This window comes from Budorcas taxicolor, chromosome 6, assembly GCF_023091745.1.
Source record: "Budorcas taxicolor isolate Tak-1 chromosome 6, Takin1.1, whole genome shotgun sequence".
In the NCBI taxonomy this organism is placed as follows: Eukaryota; Metazoa; Chordata; class Mammalia; order Artiodactyla; family Bovidae; genus Budorcas; species Budorcas taxicolor.
This window is the reverse complement of record NC_068915.1, coordinates 115,932,599-115,947,458: the sequence shown is the minus strand read 5'-3', so window position 1 is coordinate 115,947,458 and position 14,860 is coordinate 115,932,599. Positions and strand designations below refer to the sequence as shown.

Here is a 14,860-nt window from a genome sequence, read left to right as displayed (position 1 = left end):
GCGCCGAGAGGCGCCGGCCGCTCCTCTCGCGGGAAGGCAGAAGCTTTTTTGAGTTCGCGGGCCTGGGCGGGGCCGGAAGCAGGCGCGTTTCAAAGTGGTGATAGATGGTTTTGTTGTCCAATAGGAGTGAAAATAGAGCCCTCTCCACGGGCGGACCGCGGGAGTTAGGGACGGCGGCGGCCAGTAGGGAGGCGTGGGGGCGGGGCCGAGGCCGCGGGAGAGGAAGTGGGTCGGTGCTGAGGCGGCGGCGGCGGCGTCGTCTGCTGGAGGTCTTCTCTGAAGCTGCTCGCGGAGGTGCTTCCCTCGCTCGAGTGCGTCAACCGCCGCGCCCGCTGAGCCTCCCCGGCGCCAGGCAGGGCTCGACTCCGCGGGGGGCGCGGGCGGCAAGGCAGCGCCGGGCGGGTTCGGGGGTTCTGGTGGCCTCGCGCGGCCTGAGGAGGCCTTGGCGCCGCGTCCCGAGGAACCGCCGGGGAGCGGCCGACCCCTCTGGGGCCCCGACGCACGGCCGAGAGCCTCTCCCCGGGCCCCGCGCGGGGGCCGCACGAGCCTGGCGCGGGCGCGGAAGTGGGGAGGCCTCGCCGCGGGTGTCGGCCGCCCCGGGCGGGCCGCAGCCTGGGCGCCCCCGTCTTGGCGTCGCCGGGGAAACTGAGGCGGCGGGGCGGGGAGGGGCGCGTCCAAGGTCACCGGGAAGGCCGGGAGGGGCGCCGCTCGCGGGCCGGCGCGGGCGTGCGGGGAGGCCGGGCGAGGGTTTCGTCCCCGCCGAGGCCGCCCCCTTTGTGTGCTCGGGCGGCCGCCGCCGCGGGCTGGCGAGGCGGCCGGGCCGCCGGGCGGAGCCGCCTCCAGGCTGGGCCGAGGCTGGCACGCTCGAGGCGGGGGGGTGGGCAGAGCTCAGCGGGTCTTAGGCTCCGCGCGCTGGCCGGACGCGTAGCCGCCGAGGCCTGTGGCCGAGCCCGCGGCGGGCCCCTGGAGACGGGTACCTGAAGCCCAGGACTCGGCGCAGGCCACTTTCCACGTCTTCACCCGTCGAGGGAAAAGGGGAAGAGTTCAGAGCCTTGGTAGGCGTTTTCGTGGGGTGTGGGCTTTTGTGTAACTCCAGCCCCTGCCCGTGGACTGTCACGGCCATACCTTCCTTCTTCTGCGCCACTTTTGTTGGAACCAGACCTGGGGTCTCCAGCTCTGCGGTCCTGCACTCTGTCCTCCAGCTTGTGGCCGGGAAGACTGAAGCGGCCTGCCCAAGGTCACAGCCTGAGTTCCCTGACTGCAGAACTAGACCTTTGAACTCAGTGACTAGGAGCTTGGGGGCCCACTGGTTATGAAAGAAAAGTTGCAGGGAATCGTTTGGCTTTGTTTTTCTGGTGGTTTGTTTTTTGAGGGGTTGGGGTGGTTTCCCTTATGAGTTTGAGAGCATTCAAATAATGCTGCCATCTGTATGGCCTGAACTTGAGCTTCCGACTTGGACTCAAACCTTGCTTTAGGGCAGTGTTTGTAAACCTTCTACAATCACGACTCCCCTCCTTCCCCTTTTTTACACATTGTTTTCCTAATTGTTCTCAGCGAACAGTTGTTCTCTGCGCAGTTTCATGCTGCCTTCCTAGTGTATGCGCTCTTTATGAGCTATATGCGCGTTCATGCTTTGTAAAGAAAAAAAGGGGCTTCCCCGCCCTTTAAGAATTCATACATTAATATTTTAAGTCATGATATTTTGAGGTCTTCTGTGTGCCAAGCTTTTGCTTGGACAAAAATAGGCGTGGTACAGGCCCTGGTGGAGCTGAGGAGCCAGAGTGGAGAGCATGAGGGGTATTCCCCAAGGTTGAAACATAAGATGAGGCTGGAGAAGTGGCAGGAACTAGAATACAGAAGGTCTGTGGTGTGCCTCCACAATGAGGAATTCAGCATTTATCTGAAGGCCAAGTGGGAAATCACTGAATTGAGTTCTAAGAAGGGAACTTAACAGGGTTAGATATGCATTTTAGAAAAATCACTGTTCTGTGTATGAGAAGGATGGTTAGAAAGGTGGACGAAACTAGTTGCGTCAGGACCAGTTAGGAAGAGAGGGAAGGGTAGCTTGGGCCAGGGTAGTGAGTGACTAGGGGCTTCCCAGCTGGTGCAAGTAATCAAGAATCCGTCTGCCAGTGCAAGAGATGCAAGACACATGGGTTCGATTCTTAGGTCGCGAAGATGCCCTGGAGAAGGAAATGGCATCCCACTTCGCTATTCTTGCCTGGGAAATTCCATGGATGGAGGAACCTGGCAGGCTATAGCCTGTGGGGTTGCAAAGAGTCAGACACGGCTGAGCGTGCACACGCCAAGGGACTAGTCACTGAACTTGGTGATTGCCAGTCGTGGAAGTTCTTTACTCACTTTTTACTTAAAAGCTTTCAGCAGAGTTTGTGTCTGGGAGTTTATAGCCTTGCCAATTTCTGGGAAAGACGGGGTGCTGCTCGATGAAAACACGTGCACAAGTTGGTTGGTTTGTACGTGTTGTGTGCTCCTGTGTATATGTTAGTTAAGTCGCTCAGTCGTGTCCGACTCTTTGCAGCCCCATAAACTAGCCTACCAGGCTCCTCAGTCCATGGAATTTTCCAGGCAAGAATACTGGAGTGGGTTGCCATTTCCTTCTCTAGGGGATCTTCCCAACCCAGGGATCGAGCCCAGGTCTCCTGCACTGCAGGCAGATGCTTTACCCTCTGAGCCACCAGCCAAGGGTGTTGTATATGTTACCCATGTCTTATTTGGAATGATTTATATACATTTTTCACTATCCCCAAATTAGGGATTTTTGAGGGATAAGGTGGCTCCTGTAGAGTATTACAAGGTTGACTCTGTTACTGAGTGAGATATGAATCATATGAGCTTTTCTGACTTATCTTTCTTAAATAGCTTGTTTCTTAGAAGAACTTTCGGAATTTTTAGAGCAAGGCATTTTGAGGTTTCCTCTCTAAGAAGGATGGCCCAGAGCACAGATTCCACCTCATCCCAGGGTTACAGGTCAAGTGTGAGTAAACGTGGGGTAGAGGGTGCCGCTCCGCAGGGATGGGGAATTTTCTTTGGACGGGTTTTGCTTTGTTTTTTCCCTCAGGCATAAGTAAATCTGGGCAGGTTTAGTGAATACCTCATTTAGAAGAGAAGGAAAGGCTTGGGAACGTTCCAGAATGAGTGTTATCAGTAGCCTGCTTGTGCAGAAGAGAGGTTGTGACCATCAGGCTTTCCTGTGCTCCAGAAGCCACATGGTCTCCTGACACGCCCAGTAGGCGCCTCAGGATCGCTGAGGAGACTCGCTTGCTATGTAGATCTTCTTGACATAGACAAATTTAAAATGAATATCTCCTGAACGGCCTTATTACCTGTTAATGTCATTTTGTTTGGGAGTTATAATTTTTTTCTTTTTGATATTTACTTGCTTGACTGCACCAGATCTTAGTTGTGGCCCAAGGGATCTTCAGTCTTCCTTGCTGCTTGTGAACTCTTTTAGTCGGGGCATGTGGGATCTAATTCCCTGATCAAGGATAGAATCTGGGCCCCCTGCATTGGGAGCTTGGAAACTTAGCCACTGGACCTCAGTGAAGTCCTTGGAGTCATAATTTTTCTAGCTGGAGGAGTGTGACTCAGATGTCTCTAAAGGTAGGTTTGCGATGTAATAATCATGTCTACTAAATTTAGGGGTCTCTACCACTTAAAAATCCACCCTGCCCGGTAGTTTTGCTTAGCTCCATCTTAGGTATCCTGAAGCACAGGAGAGACAGAGGTCGTGCAGTTAGGAAGCAGACCCAGCATCCGAGCCTCAGACCCCAATGTCTTTGTTCCTTTTGCTGAACTTTGTTAGTGTTTATTGTTATGTTTCTTTTTCAAGGAAGGTTTACCCAAAAAGGGTCTAATTATAAATATTCTTGAGAAACTTAATTTTCAGTAATTGTATTGTACTCTTGAGTCTAGTTTCTGTTCCTGAGTGGCCCCCTCGCCCAAGAAAGTAGTCTCAGGACCTGGGCATTTTCCTGTCTGCTGCACCTCACTTCTCATTTTAACCAAACTGTTGCTGAATTCTGCTGCTTGCTATAGCAGACCTGCTGCTTTTCTGAACACCTTCTTGATATTTTTCAATTCTTAACTAATATTTAAAAACTTAAGGTTGTGGCCTCTTATTTTCAAGTTGAACATGCTTCATATAGAGATGTTCTGTCCTATTCTCCCTTGGTGATCTTCTGGTTTTAAATGTCCCTTTGTTTCCCGGTGGTGATTGTATCTCTATTTGCAGTGTGATCGGGGTCCCCTCTCCCCATCTTTTTCTCGCCTCAGGACACTCTGCCATCCTGAAGAATCTGCCATCGTTTCCAAGTATCTCATGAGGTTGGTAATTTAATTTCAATGGAAAAAAATTGTTTAGCTACCATGTTTGTGCCAAGTGCTGTTCAAAGAGGAGGGCATTCTCTGATGGGTTTTGACATAGAGTTATGTTTAGCAGATGGAGTGCAACAGAAAAAACTGAGGACGAGGAGTGACAGAAGTGTAGGAGACATTTCTTTGAGGTAGATCTAGAAGAAGGAGCAGTTCTCCAGAGTGGGATGGGGTAGGAGACCCTTGCCGGCAAGCGAACGGCATATATCAAATCACGGTGCTGGGACTGGCATCCACAGTACCTGAAGTGAGGCACCGTCCATTCTCTGTTGGTTTGTTTTCAATAAATGCATTCAAGTATAGTTGATTTTACTCAGTTCTGCTCTCAACAGTTGTTTGGAAGCAAGGATTAACTCCAGCAGGATTGGTGTTTTAAGAAACAGGCTGAATATAATGGGGTTCTTGAGTTTAGTGCGCATAATCTCATCTGCAGATATCAGTAGGTAAGCATGGAAAATTGAAGTCGGCTGAACCAAGCCACAAAGACCATCTACACCTCAGACACCTGCCAGCTGCATCAATTCACTGTGTGTCTCTACTACCGCTTTTGTTAGGTTCTTACCGTGCATGTGAAATTGTCCCCGTTTTGGAGTGTTGTACCCGATTCAGCTTTTACCCAAAAACTCTCTGCGCTTTTTGTATTGTACGGCGATTTTTAGGAAGTCCTGTGTCTGTCACTGCAGGTGAGGCCAGACCACTCAGTGGTCGGCTGCACACGGGAAGGCAGTGGGTGTGGTCTTCTGGGAACATGTGTGATGTCCTTGGGTCCCTTGGAGTCTGGCAGGCGTTTCTGAGCTCCCAGGTTAAGCTTTGACTTCCTCTGGCCGCTGAGCGCTCTCCCTCCTGCTTTGCTGCTTTGCCCTTAGAACGTTCCCTGCGTTCCCCTTGTAGTAGGTGCTTGCTGTCCTCGGAGCCAAGGACCATTGACTTATTTTACTTCCGAGGAAGAGAGTTGGAGAGGATCTGGATTCCACCACCAAGACTTTGGAGAATCGGGTTTGGCTTGGCACTTGGCGATGGCATGTATGCACCCATTAGCCAGCCCACTTGTGTATCTGCTTGAATAGAAGGCCATTCCTTGGCTGAGGACCCCTGGGGGCGGGGCTGTTTGAGACCAGCCCCCCTCTTATGGCTTCCCTGGTAACTCAGACGGTAAAGTGTCTGCCTGCGATGCGGGAGACCCGGCTTTGATCCCTGGGTCGGGAAGATCCCCTGGAGAAGAAAATGGCTACCCACTCCAGTACTCTTGCCTGGAAAATCCCATGGACAGAGGAGCCTGACAGGCTACAGTCGATGGGGTTGCAAAGAGTCAGACACAACTGAGAGACTTCACTTTCTTTCTTGTTTCTTTCCCCTCTCATGCAAATGAAGGCACTCTCGGGGGGGGGGGCGGGGGGGCGGGGGGGGTGCGACTGGGCTGCTGTCTGGTGTGGGTAAATGTCAAAGAGCCACGTTTATAAGCTTCTGACTCCCGCCTGCCACCACCACAGTCTGCACCCTGGCCATCCTGGTTTAGTCTACACACACCCCCCAGCCCCTCCCAGGTCCCTGATTGAGCAGAAGCAGCAGAGATCCCTGGCTTTGTGCTTTGGTGCTATCTGCACAGGCCTAGCATGCCTGCTTCCTGGGAGTTTTAGGGTCTGTCTTTTTGGCCTCTGGTATGTTTTCGGTCTCTGGTATGTTTTCAGCCTCTGATGGAAATGGATCCTGAGGTTTCATTCATTATATTTTTCTTGCTTCTGACCCCCTGCAATACCCTTGTTTGTATTAATATCACCAGCCCTCCCCTCGCTGCACCCTCTCCGCGCCCCCAGCCCAGGCCACGGTGACTGAAAAAAAAATGAGAAGTTAGTTAGGGGGGTCAGGGCTGGAGCAGCCACTGAGGTGTGCAGCTGTGTATCCCAGAGAAACCTCCTGCGAAGGAGTGGTCGCAGGATCAAGTAGGCAACTTCTTACTTGGAAAATTAATTGGTTGAACTTGGTGTCTGTTGATATCCCTCCCACTTGTGAAAACCATCCAAACCTATTACCAGTACAACCTTGGGAGATAATGGCTGTGGAGAATTGAGGTGCCCCTCCCTGCCAGGCTCCAGGGCTTTCACTGACAAAGGGTCAGCCTCATGTTTGGGGGGATCTGTCTTTACCCTGCATGTGAAGCTGTGGGGAGATTCCTGAGAAGAGTTTCATCGAGAGGAGGGTGAGCCAGCGCTCTGGTGATCCTAGAGTCATAGTCGTGTCTTGGACATCCCAGAGCTTGGAGGAGACTGAGGGCCCCCCCCACAGGTGCATTCCTTACAGATGTTTCTCAGCTGTACCCACTGCAGAGCATTTCTGAGTACTTGATTAAATCCTATTGAAGGTATGTATCCAGGGAAGAAAATAAAGTTTATTTTTTAATTCTTGTGTTGCGGTGAAATAGTGTAAAGTAGACCACCTGAACCACTTCAGGTGTTCAGTGGCACTGAGTAAATCGCCTTGTGCCGCCCTCACCATCTGTCTCCAGAAACTTTTGCATCCTCCCAGGCAGGAACTCTGTATTCATTAAAGTAAAACTCCTTGTCCCCCACCTTCCCCCAGCCTCTGGCAATTACCATTCTACTCTCTGTCTCTGGATTTGGTGTCTTGGGCCTTCATGTAAGAGGAATTACACAGTATTTGCCCTTTTGTGTCTTACTTCACTGAGCATAGTATCTTCAGGGTTCTTTTTCTTAAGGCCGAATAATACTCTTTCTACTTTTTTCTTTTTTTTTTTTTTTTAACTAAGTTCATTCTTAATTCTGGGCCCTTGAACCTCAAGGCTGAATTGTAAACAAAAGTAGAACATCTCTATACCCAAAGAGTTGTTCTTTTTCTCTAGTAGAAGGAAAAAGCCATCTTCATTGGGTCCTTTGTTTGGAGAAAAGGGGAAAATTCCTAGAGTGAGGAACCCCGAGCAAGAGTGCAGCCCCCTGGTGCCCCCTCAGGCCTCTGAGGCTGCCTGGCTTGGTCAGGGCCGCGCGGTGAGTGCGCAGCAGGCCGAGTCGTGTGTCTCCAGCTGCCAGGCCGAGTCCCTGTGGCGCCTCGGGAGAGATGAGTGGGTGGGCCGCTGGGCCTCCTCTAGGGATCAGTAACTGGGAGGGGGCCGCCCCGCAGCCGTGCTGGCTCCAGCTTCCTGTCTGCCTGGGCAGGGGTGAGCAGCCACGTCCTGCCAAGTCTCTCCTGGAAGTGAACTGAACTTGCTGAGAGCGGAAACGTTTGTTCCAGTTCCTTCTTGCTCTCATCTAGTAGCACTCACACTTGTAAGAAGAGCTGTGATTACTGGCTTTTCTGAGGTAATACCTACTTCTTACTTAATTTGTTGATTGTCTTTGCACTTAGAATGTATGCTCCGTGAGTGTCTGTTTTGTGCACCATTGTATTTCCAATCCCTGAAGCAGAGCTTGATTGAGAGTAAGCCCATGCACGGAATTGTTGAATTACTCAGCTGGTAGGGTTCCGTCCAGGGTGCTGGAACCTCCTGGGCACTTTGATTCAGTGTCACGGCTGCGGGGTAGGGGCTATTTTCCCCCGTGGAAGGTGGTGAAACTGAGGCCTGGAGGCCGAGTGTGTGAGCAGGGCTCCGGGGCTCATCTGGCCGTCTCTGGTTGCTGTCCTTACGGTGCGCCCTCCTTTGTGTGAGCAGGAGGCTCTTACTGTTGCTTAAGTTCTGAGGCCTGGTCGCTGATGTGGCGGTGACGTCAGTGTTCATTTAAGGAGCTTTGGCGGGGACTCACCTGTCCTCCGGTGGTTAGGACTCCGTGCTCTCACTGCCGAGTGCCCGGCTTTGGTCCCTGACGGGGAACTTTTTTAAGATCTCACAAGCTGCAAGGCGTGACCAGAAAGCAACTTTAAAAACATGCGACCTGGACCGTTGGTACTAGCCAGGGGCTCAGTGCCTAGTCAGTTGCTGATAAATCTGCCTTGCCTTGATGAGATGCTATAGGTTGAGGCTCTTTTCTGTTTTCACCATGCTGGCATTGAGTCAGACTCACTCTGCTCCTGTCTCAGAATAGCTTCGTGAGTTGACAGAGATCTGCTCTGTAATGGCCACACGGGAGTGCATGACCCGATGTGGCTGCCTCTCGTCTCCTGCTCGGACACGCCCAGGTAGCCACCTGAGAGCCCAGATGGCCGCAGCCTCACCTGCCCTGGCGCCTGAGGGTGCCATGGGCCGCTGGGGCCCGGGCTGGACAGAGCTCCTCGCCCAGACAGCTCCCTGGACTCCTGCAGCTTTCCTTGTTTGCTGGCGCACCCGTTCCCCACCCCTTTTCTGCTGATCCCTCCTCTCTCGGCTCGTGGGACCATAAGGCCACAGGATCCAGCTGCAGCCAACACTGCCCAGCAGTTTCTAGCCGTGATGTGTGTAGACATTCGCATGTAGTCAAACGCACAGGTTAGGATTAGGGGAGGCGCCACATAAGATTGTGCGTCACCCCTCCTAACTTTGGGGGGTCGTCTTTCGTGTCCATAGTAGCCTTCTGGGAAAAGATCAACCTCTGGCAATAACGTCATGATTGAGTAGACCGTTAAACCTGTGAGAATACTGAAGGTACTAACCTTCGCAGCTCCCCGCTGCCATCCAGCAGGTGGTCTCACTTCTGTCCACACTTTGCACTATCTCCAAGCCACACAGCTTACTTCTGCCTGGATTACTCAGGCCTCCATACGGATCTGCGTTCTGAGCCGTCCAGGCTCTCGTGGGCCTCCACACGTGGGTGGTGCTGTCTCTATATGAACCCCTGCCTGCCTGCCCCGCCCTGGGAGGCGTGTGGGCCTCAGGGCTCCTGCACACCGCACGGCTCGCCTCCGGCGGATCCTCTCCTCCCCTTGGATGGCCCTGCCCGCCAGTGTGTGTTGAGTAGCTCCGTCACTCGGGGCCTCATCTTCAGTGTCACCACCTCCAGGCAGCCCGGCTGGGCCCTCCGTAGCAGCTTGGGCTCCACTTGCTTGGCCACTGGGGCTCAGCTCCTTGTGGGCAGCTCTCTGTCCTCTTTCTAGGTCTGCCTGTTGACTGCTGCCGTCTCCTTGAAATGCCAGCTTTTGTCTAACCGATGTCCAATTTCTCCCAGCTTGCTTTCTGCATTTTGAGTCTCTCTTCAGACTCCCCCACCCCCCACCCCCACCTGACTTCCAGATTGTAACACAGATTCTGAAACCTCTCCCTCCACCCTGGTTCTCTCTCCTGAGTTTTTCAGTTGCCTTTGGACCTTTCTCCTTGGATACCAACGTTCAGCATTTCTAAAATTAAGGTGTCTGCCTTGTTTATCCCTTTCCTAGCCCAGTTCCGTGGCGTCACTCCCACGGTATACCCAGATAGATGATCTTGCAAGGGCTGGTTTTCCCTCACCTTCCTGTCAGAGCATTAAGGGGTCCTGGCATCTAGCCTTCTTGACCATTCCCAGTGCCATCCTCTGCTGCTCTGCTAAGTCACGTCAGTCGTGTCCAACTCTGTGTGACCCCATAGACGGCAGCCCACCAGGCTCCTCCATCCATGGGATTCTCCAGGCAAGAACACTGGAGTGGGTTGCCATTTCCTTCTGCAATGCATGAAAGTGAAAAGTGAAAGTGAAGTCACTCAGTTGTGTCCGACCCTCAGTGACCCCATGGACTGCAGCCTTCCAGGCTCCTCCGTCCATGGGATTTTCCAGGCAAGAGGACTGGCGTGGGGTGCGATTGCCTTCTCCGGTGCCACCTCTACTCCTGGTCTTTTCTTAGTGGCAGGGACATTAACCACCCTCTCTCACTTCTGAGCCATTCGCCGCGTCAATAAACAGGAACATCTCCTTTGGGCAAAGGATTAGCTAGGTGCGAAGTAGACAGAGGCCTGGCCTCTAGCACTTTTTCAGGTGAGGCATGCTGAATAACTGCATGGTTTGCTTTGGAAACCACGGTGGGGGGTGTTGCTGAGATGGAGTGTTGGCATGTTGGAAGGAGTTCCTGGACCTACGTTTGAGAAACCTGGGAAACACCCGTGTTCCATATTGTTTCTAGAATTAATACATCTGACTTTGGCTTGTTTGTGTTTTTAAGACTTGGTGTTCTGGTGTCAAACTGCCCTGGCTTAAATCCAGACTTGGTGTTTACTAGGTGTGGACTGTGGGCAAGTTACTTAACCCCTGACCATTCTTAGCTCCCTTGTGTGTGAAATGGTCACCATAATAGTGTCTGCCTCCTTGTTGGGCTAGAGGATTATCCAAGATGCTGTGTGGAGAGCGCTGTAGTGTCTTGCACACAGAAGTGACCTCTGTGTTTGAGCTATTGTTAGTCTTACTGTTCTAGTGGCTTCTATTAGCTGCATGACCCAGAACGTTTTGTAGTTGGTGAGGGCCATCTCTCTCACAACCCCTGGCCTCTCTGTCCACACATTGCACTTCCATGTCCGCAAACTGGTCTGCTGGGGAGACCCCCTGACCCCGGTCTTCGCACCTCCATTCTCTGGTGAAATCCAGCCCCTTGGCAGATTTCCCTGAGGCTGGCCTTCCAGCCTTTTATGTCCTCTGACCGCTGACCTTTATTGTCCGCTAAGGGAGAACCAGGCAGGGGGTGCAGCAGAGCCTGGGGCTGCAGGTGGGCAGTGGGGAGCAGGGAAGGTGTGCACGCTGAGGAGCACAGAGCCCTGTGGCACAGCTGCTGGACGCGTCTGGAGCAACAGTGTTTGAAAACCTAAAGCTTAAAACAAGTAGGAGGCAAGAGGCTTCGGAGCAGCAAAGGTCTGTGCATTAAGTTATTTCCTTGTGCTCAGCAGACAGATCACTGTCAGTGACATTTGTATCAAGAGTCTTCTCAGTTCTGAGAGAGACTGCTGGAATCGATGAGTTCTGGGTTAGGATCCAGGAAGCCCAGTGGCTCTGGAACCAACGTGTGATCTGGTCTTGTGAGTCCCCAGGGGCTGGGGAGGTGCCGCCGCCACCCGTGCCCGCCAGGTGGACTGTCTTCATGTCTGCTTTGGGAGGCACTTGTGCCAGGCTCGAGTGAGGGCACCCCTGGGCCGGCCTGAGGGTGTCAGGCGAGGTCATGCAGCAGGCCAGCTGTGAGCCTCCTTGGAGAGACTGTCTGAGGCACCCGTGGCGCCGGGGGAGGCTCGAGGGAGGGCGATGTGTGTGCTTATGGCTGATGCTGACATGTGACAGACTCCAGCACAGCGCTGTAGAGCAGCTCCCCGCTGGTGGAAAGTAAACTACTCGGGGTCTGCATGGCCCGTGCGGTCAGGGGGTGCGCCCGGATGCAGACTGCCGGGTGCTGGAGAAAGGCTCAGCTGGCTGGACGCTCCCTCAGTGGGGCTGCTCCTGGAGAACCTCTGGCCTCTCCCGGCCCTCTTGGTTTCCCTTGCACAGGGCTCATATGTCCCAATTATTGCAACACCTGAGCTGTCTGCCGGCACCCACCCCAGGCAGGAGCTGGGGGCTGGATGCATTCACTGCTGTGTTCCCAGGGCAGGAGCCGTGCTGATGGGTGCAGGTGTGGGGAGATGTGCAGCCCGTGGGTACGTGTTGAAGCTGGGTCGGGTGCGGCGGTCCACAGCCTCTTAGGGCTGGGCAGAGGGCTGGGGCTGTGCAATGGGCGGTGCAAGGCTGTGCTGGCAGAACAGGTCCATGAGCCTGTGAAGGGCCGGTACTGGTCCAGGTGCTCTCTCTATTAGCTCCTGTAATCCTCACACACCTTTGAGGTCGATGCTGTCTTGTTTTATAGACAAGCAAATAAGGCCTGGGCTTCCCTGAGGGCTTAGCGGTAAAGAACTCACCTACTGATGCAGGAGACATGGGTTCGATCCCTGGTCTGGGAAGATCCCCTGGAGAAGGAAATGGCAACGCTCTGCAGTGGTCTTGCCTGGAGAATCCCATGGATGGAGGAGCCTGGCGGGCTGCAGTCCACGGGTGTCAGAGTCGGACACGACTGAGCGGCTTCACGGCAGATGAGGCACAGAGGAGCCGGCGCCTCACCAAGGCCACAAGCCGGGGTCTGGAGCTGCAACCCCCGTCCCTGCTGTCTGGCTGTGCGGGTGTGCTCTAACTGAAAGGCCCGATGGACTCCGCAGGCCAGGCTTAGGGGTCGGGACTTGATGGGGACCTGGGGGAAGGCTGTGGGGTCAGCTGCTGCTCAGAGCCGTGTTGGCAGTAGGGCAGGAGGGTGCCAGGCTGGGGAGGTCGTGTGGAGGAGGCGGCAGCCCCAGGCACGAGGAGAAGGGTGTTTGGCAGAGGCCCCCTGTCCTTGTCTGTCACGTGTGTATGACTGGTCCTCTGCAGCTCCCAGGCCGTCTCCTAGACAGGCCTTCCTGTGGCGTGGCCTTCAGTGGCTCCATCAGCCTTGCCTTGGGACTTGTGAGCCCCATCCTAGACCTCCTGAATCCGAATGTAGTTTAACAAACCCTCCAGGTGAGTGAGCCTGATGCGGGCTCCACTTTGAGAACGCCTGTCCTTGTGCAAACCCCCGTCATCCCGGCCGGGCCGACCCGGAGCCACCGCCTCCCTCTGCCCCTGCCCGGGTCCCTCGGCCTTGCCCTGCGCTCAGGCCTCTCCCGCTAGAAGCCCGTCTGCACATCTCGGCTGCTCCTTCACTGCTTTCGCCACTGTGTCCCTGAACTCAGATCTCCAGGGTTAGTCCCCACCTTCGGTGGGCCCTGAGCGAACCAGGGGCCTCCGTTCTCCAGAAGCCTCCGCACCTGCTGCGCTCTCTGCCTTTCCCAGAGCCTGCCTGGCTTCCCAACCCACCATTTCTTGGTTCTTCTCCGCTCATCTGCTGCCAGTGGCAGAGTCTCAGCTGGGCACGGAGGGTGGGTCAGGACTGGTGGCCCTTGTCGCTTCCCCTGAATTACGGGCACCTGCAGCAGGCCCCAGTTCCCAGTCTTGGGGAGAGGCGGAAGCTCTTTCCTTTCTGGGGTTGTGCGGTCACATGGAGCAGTTCTGATTCTCATCCTCCCAGAAGCTGCGAAGGACTCTGCAAGGGTTTCTTGTCTTTGTGTGTGTGTGTCTGGGGCGGGGGGGGGGGGGGGGGGGGGGCGGGGGGGTCCCTTTGTTTATTGATCTCCTCTTGATTACTCCAGAGGGGATTCAAGATGGGAGGGGGCTTCAGCGTCACCCACCCTCCCAGTTGGCAGGAGCCTCAGAGCTTGTGCAGTGAGGCAGGATCACTGCATCCAAGGAAGCTGTGAACCAGAGGCCGTGAGCTCAGGGTCCCCAGCCTCTCGCAGTCAGAGTCATGGGGCAATAGCTGCTTTCCTAAGCTTGAGTGAGGCAAGCCGCGTCCTCACAGATTGTGCAAGAGGGTTCAGGATTTCTCCTTTCATAACAGAGACCTGGGCTTTGTCCCCTCTGCCTGCTCCCCTAATGGGTCACAGGTCATCACCATTCGGCTGCCTGGAACGGCCTAACTAGAGTAGGTCACCCAGTGACCAGCAGCTGGCTGGCACCCTGCCATTTGCATTTTGTCTCCTGGCACACCCTGGGGGAGGTGGGCACAACTTCGACAAGGCCAGAGCCCATCTTAGCCCCACGGGGGCAAGTCTAGACAGGCAGGGACGGGGCCATCGTCCAAGGAGCATCTGTGTGTGTTTCAGCAGCCAGGAGGGCAAGAGGTGGCTTAATGGTCCTGCTTGCAGGCTGTGGGATTACGTTGTCCTGTATTCCACGAGGGTATGTGTCTCCCATGGAGGATGTGGATTAGGACGTGATTGCGTAAAGTGCTCAGCAAAGTGCGCAGCTGACAGGAAGGACCCGTAGACGATTAAGCGGAGCGCTCTTGTTGGTAAAACAGGTGCAGCATTTGTCAACTGGATGCCTTTATTTTCCAGGGCTTGAAGATTCCGGAAATCTGCTGGCGTGCAGATCCCTGCACTAGTCAAGATGAGTAACCAGCAGGCATGAGAGGCTGAGGCCAGGCCTGGTCTAGACTCTGTGTTTTCCTGTAGGTTGGCGCCAAGGAGCACCATGAGTACGGTGAGTTTTACAAGTTCATGGATTCTGTTTTTTAAGACTAAACACCTACTTCATTCCTTGTGCACCTAAATTCCGAGAGTATCATAAAGCTGCTTCTGAGTAACCCTCACTCTTGGAAGAGTGTGTATGGGACCTTTCGGCAGTTATATCAGCCTGCTTGCCTTTGGTCAGAGTTGCCAGTGTTTTGGTCGGTGCTCTAAAGACAGAAGGCTGAGAAGAACGGCTGAGGGTTTGAAACTTCACACCTCCAGAGCCGCTGCTGGCATCCTGGAACTGTTAGGGCCCTGGTTTATTTAACTACTTACAGCCCAGTTTCCCGCTTTTCCTCCTGTTTCTGCTCCCTGCGTAGTCCTTGGTCTGATGCCAGCATTGGTAGTGAGAACAACCCTTGGTGAGTTTTCTCACGCTCAGTGGCCGAAGTGGGTAAGTCAGTGTAACTTCTGCTTTAGACGGCAGAGGTAGCTCTGGTTTGTTGTAGCCCAGATGTCACCGGGGGCCCCTCGAGTCCAGAGATTGCC

The 14,860-nt window shown here is 54.2% G+C and overlaps 1 protein-coding gene across 1 annotated transcript in view; it reads left to right on the top strand.

Annotated features, from left to right (window-relative positions):
• The first annotated feature begins 221 nt into the window (after positions 1-221).
• Positions 222-14,860, top strand: part of RNF4 (ring finger protein 4) — a 38,013-nt gene continuing 23,374 nt past the window's right edge. The window contains exons 1-2 of the mRNA XM_052641798.1: positions 222-294; positions 14,198-14,342. Of these exons, the coding sequence (XP_052497758.1) occupies positions 14,334-14,342 (9 nt within the window). The 5' untranslated portion in view covers positions 222-294; positions 14,198-14,333. The remainder of the gene's footprint in view (positions 295-14,197; positions 14,343-14,860) is intronic.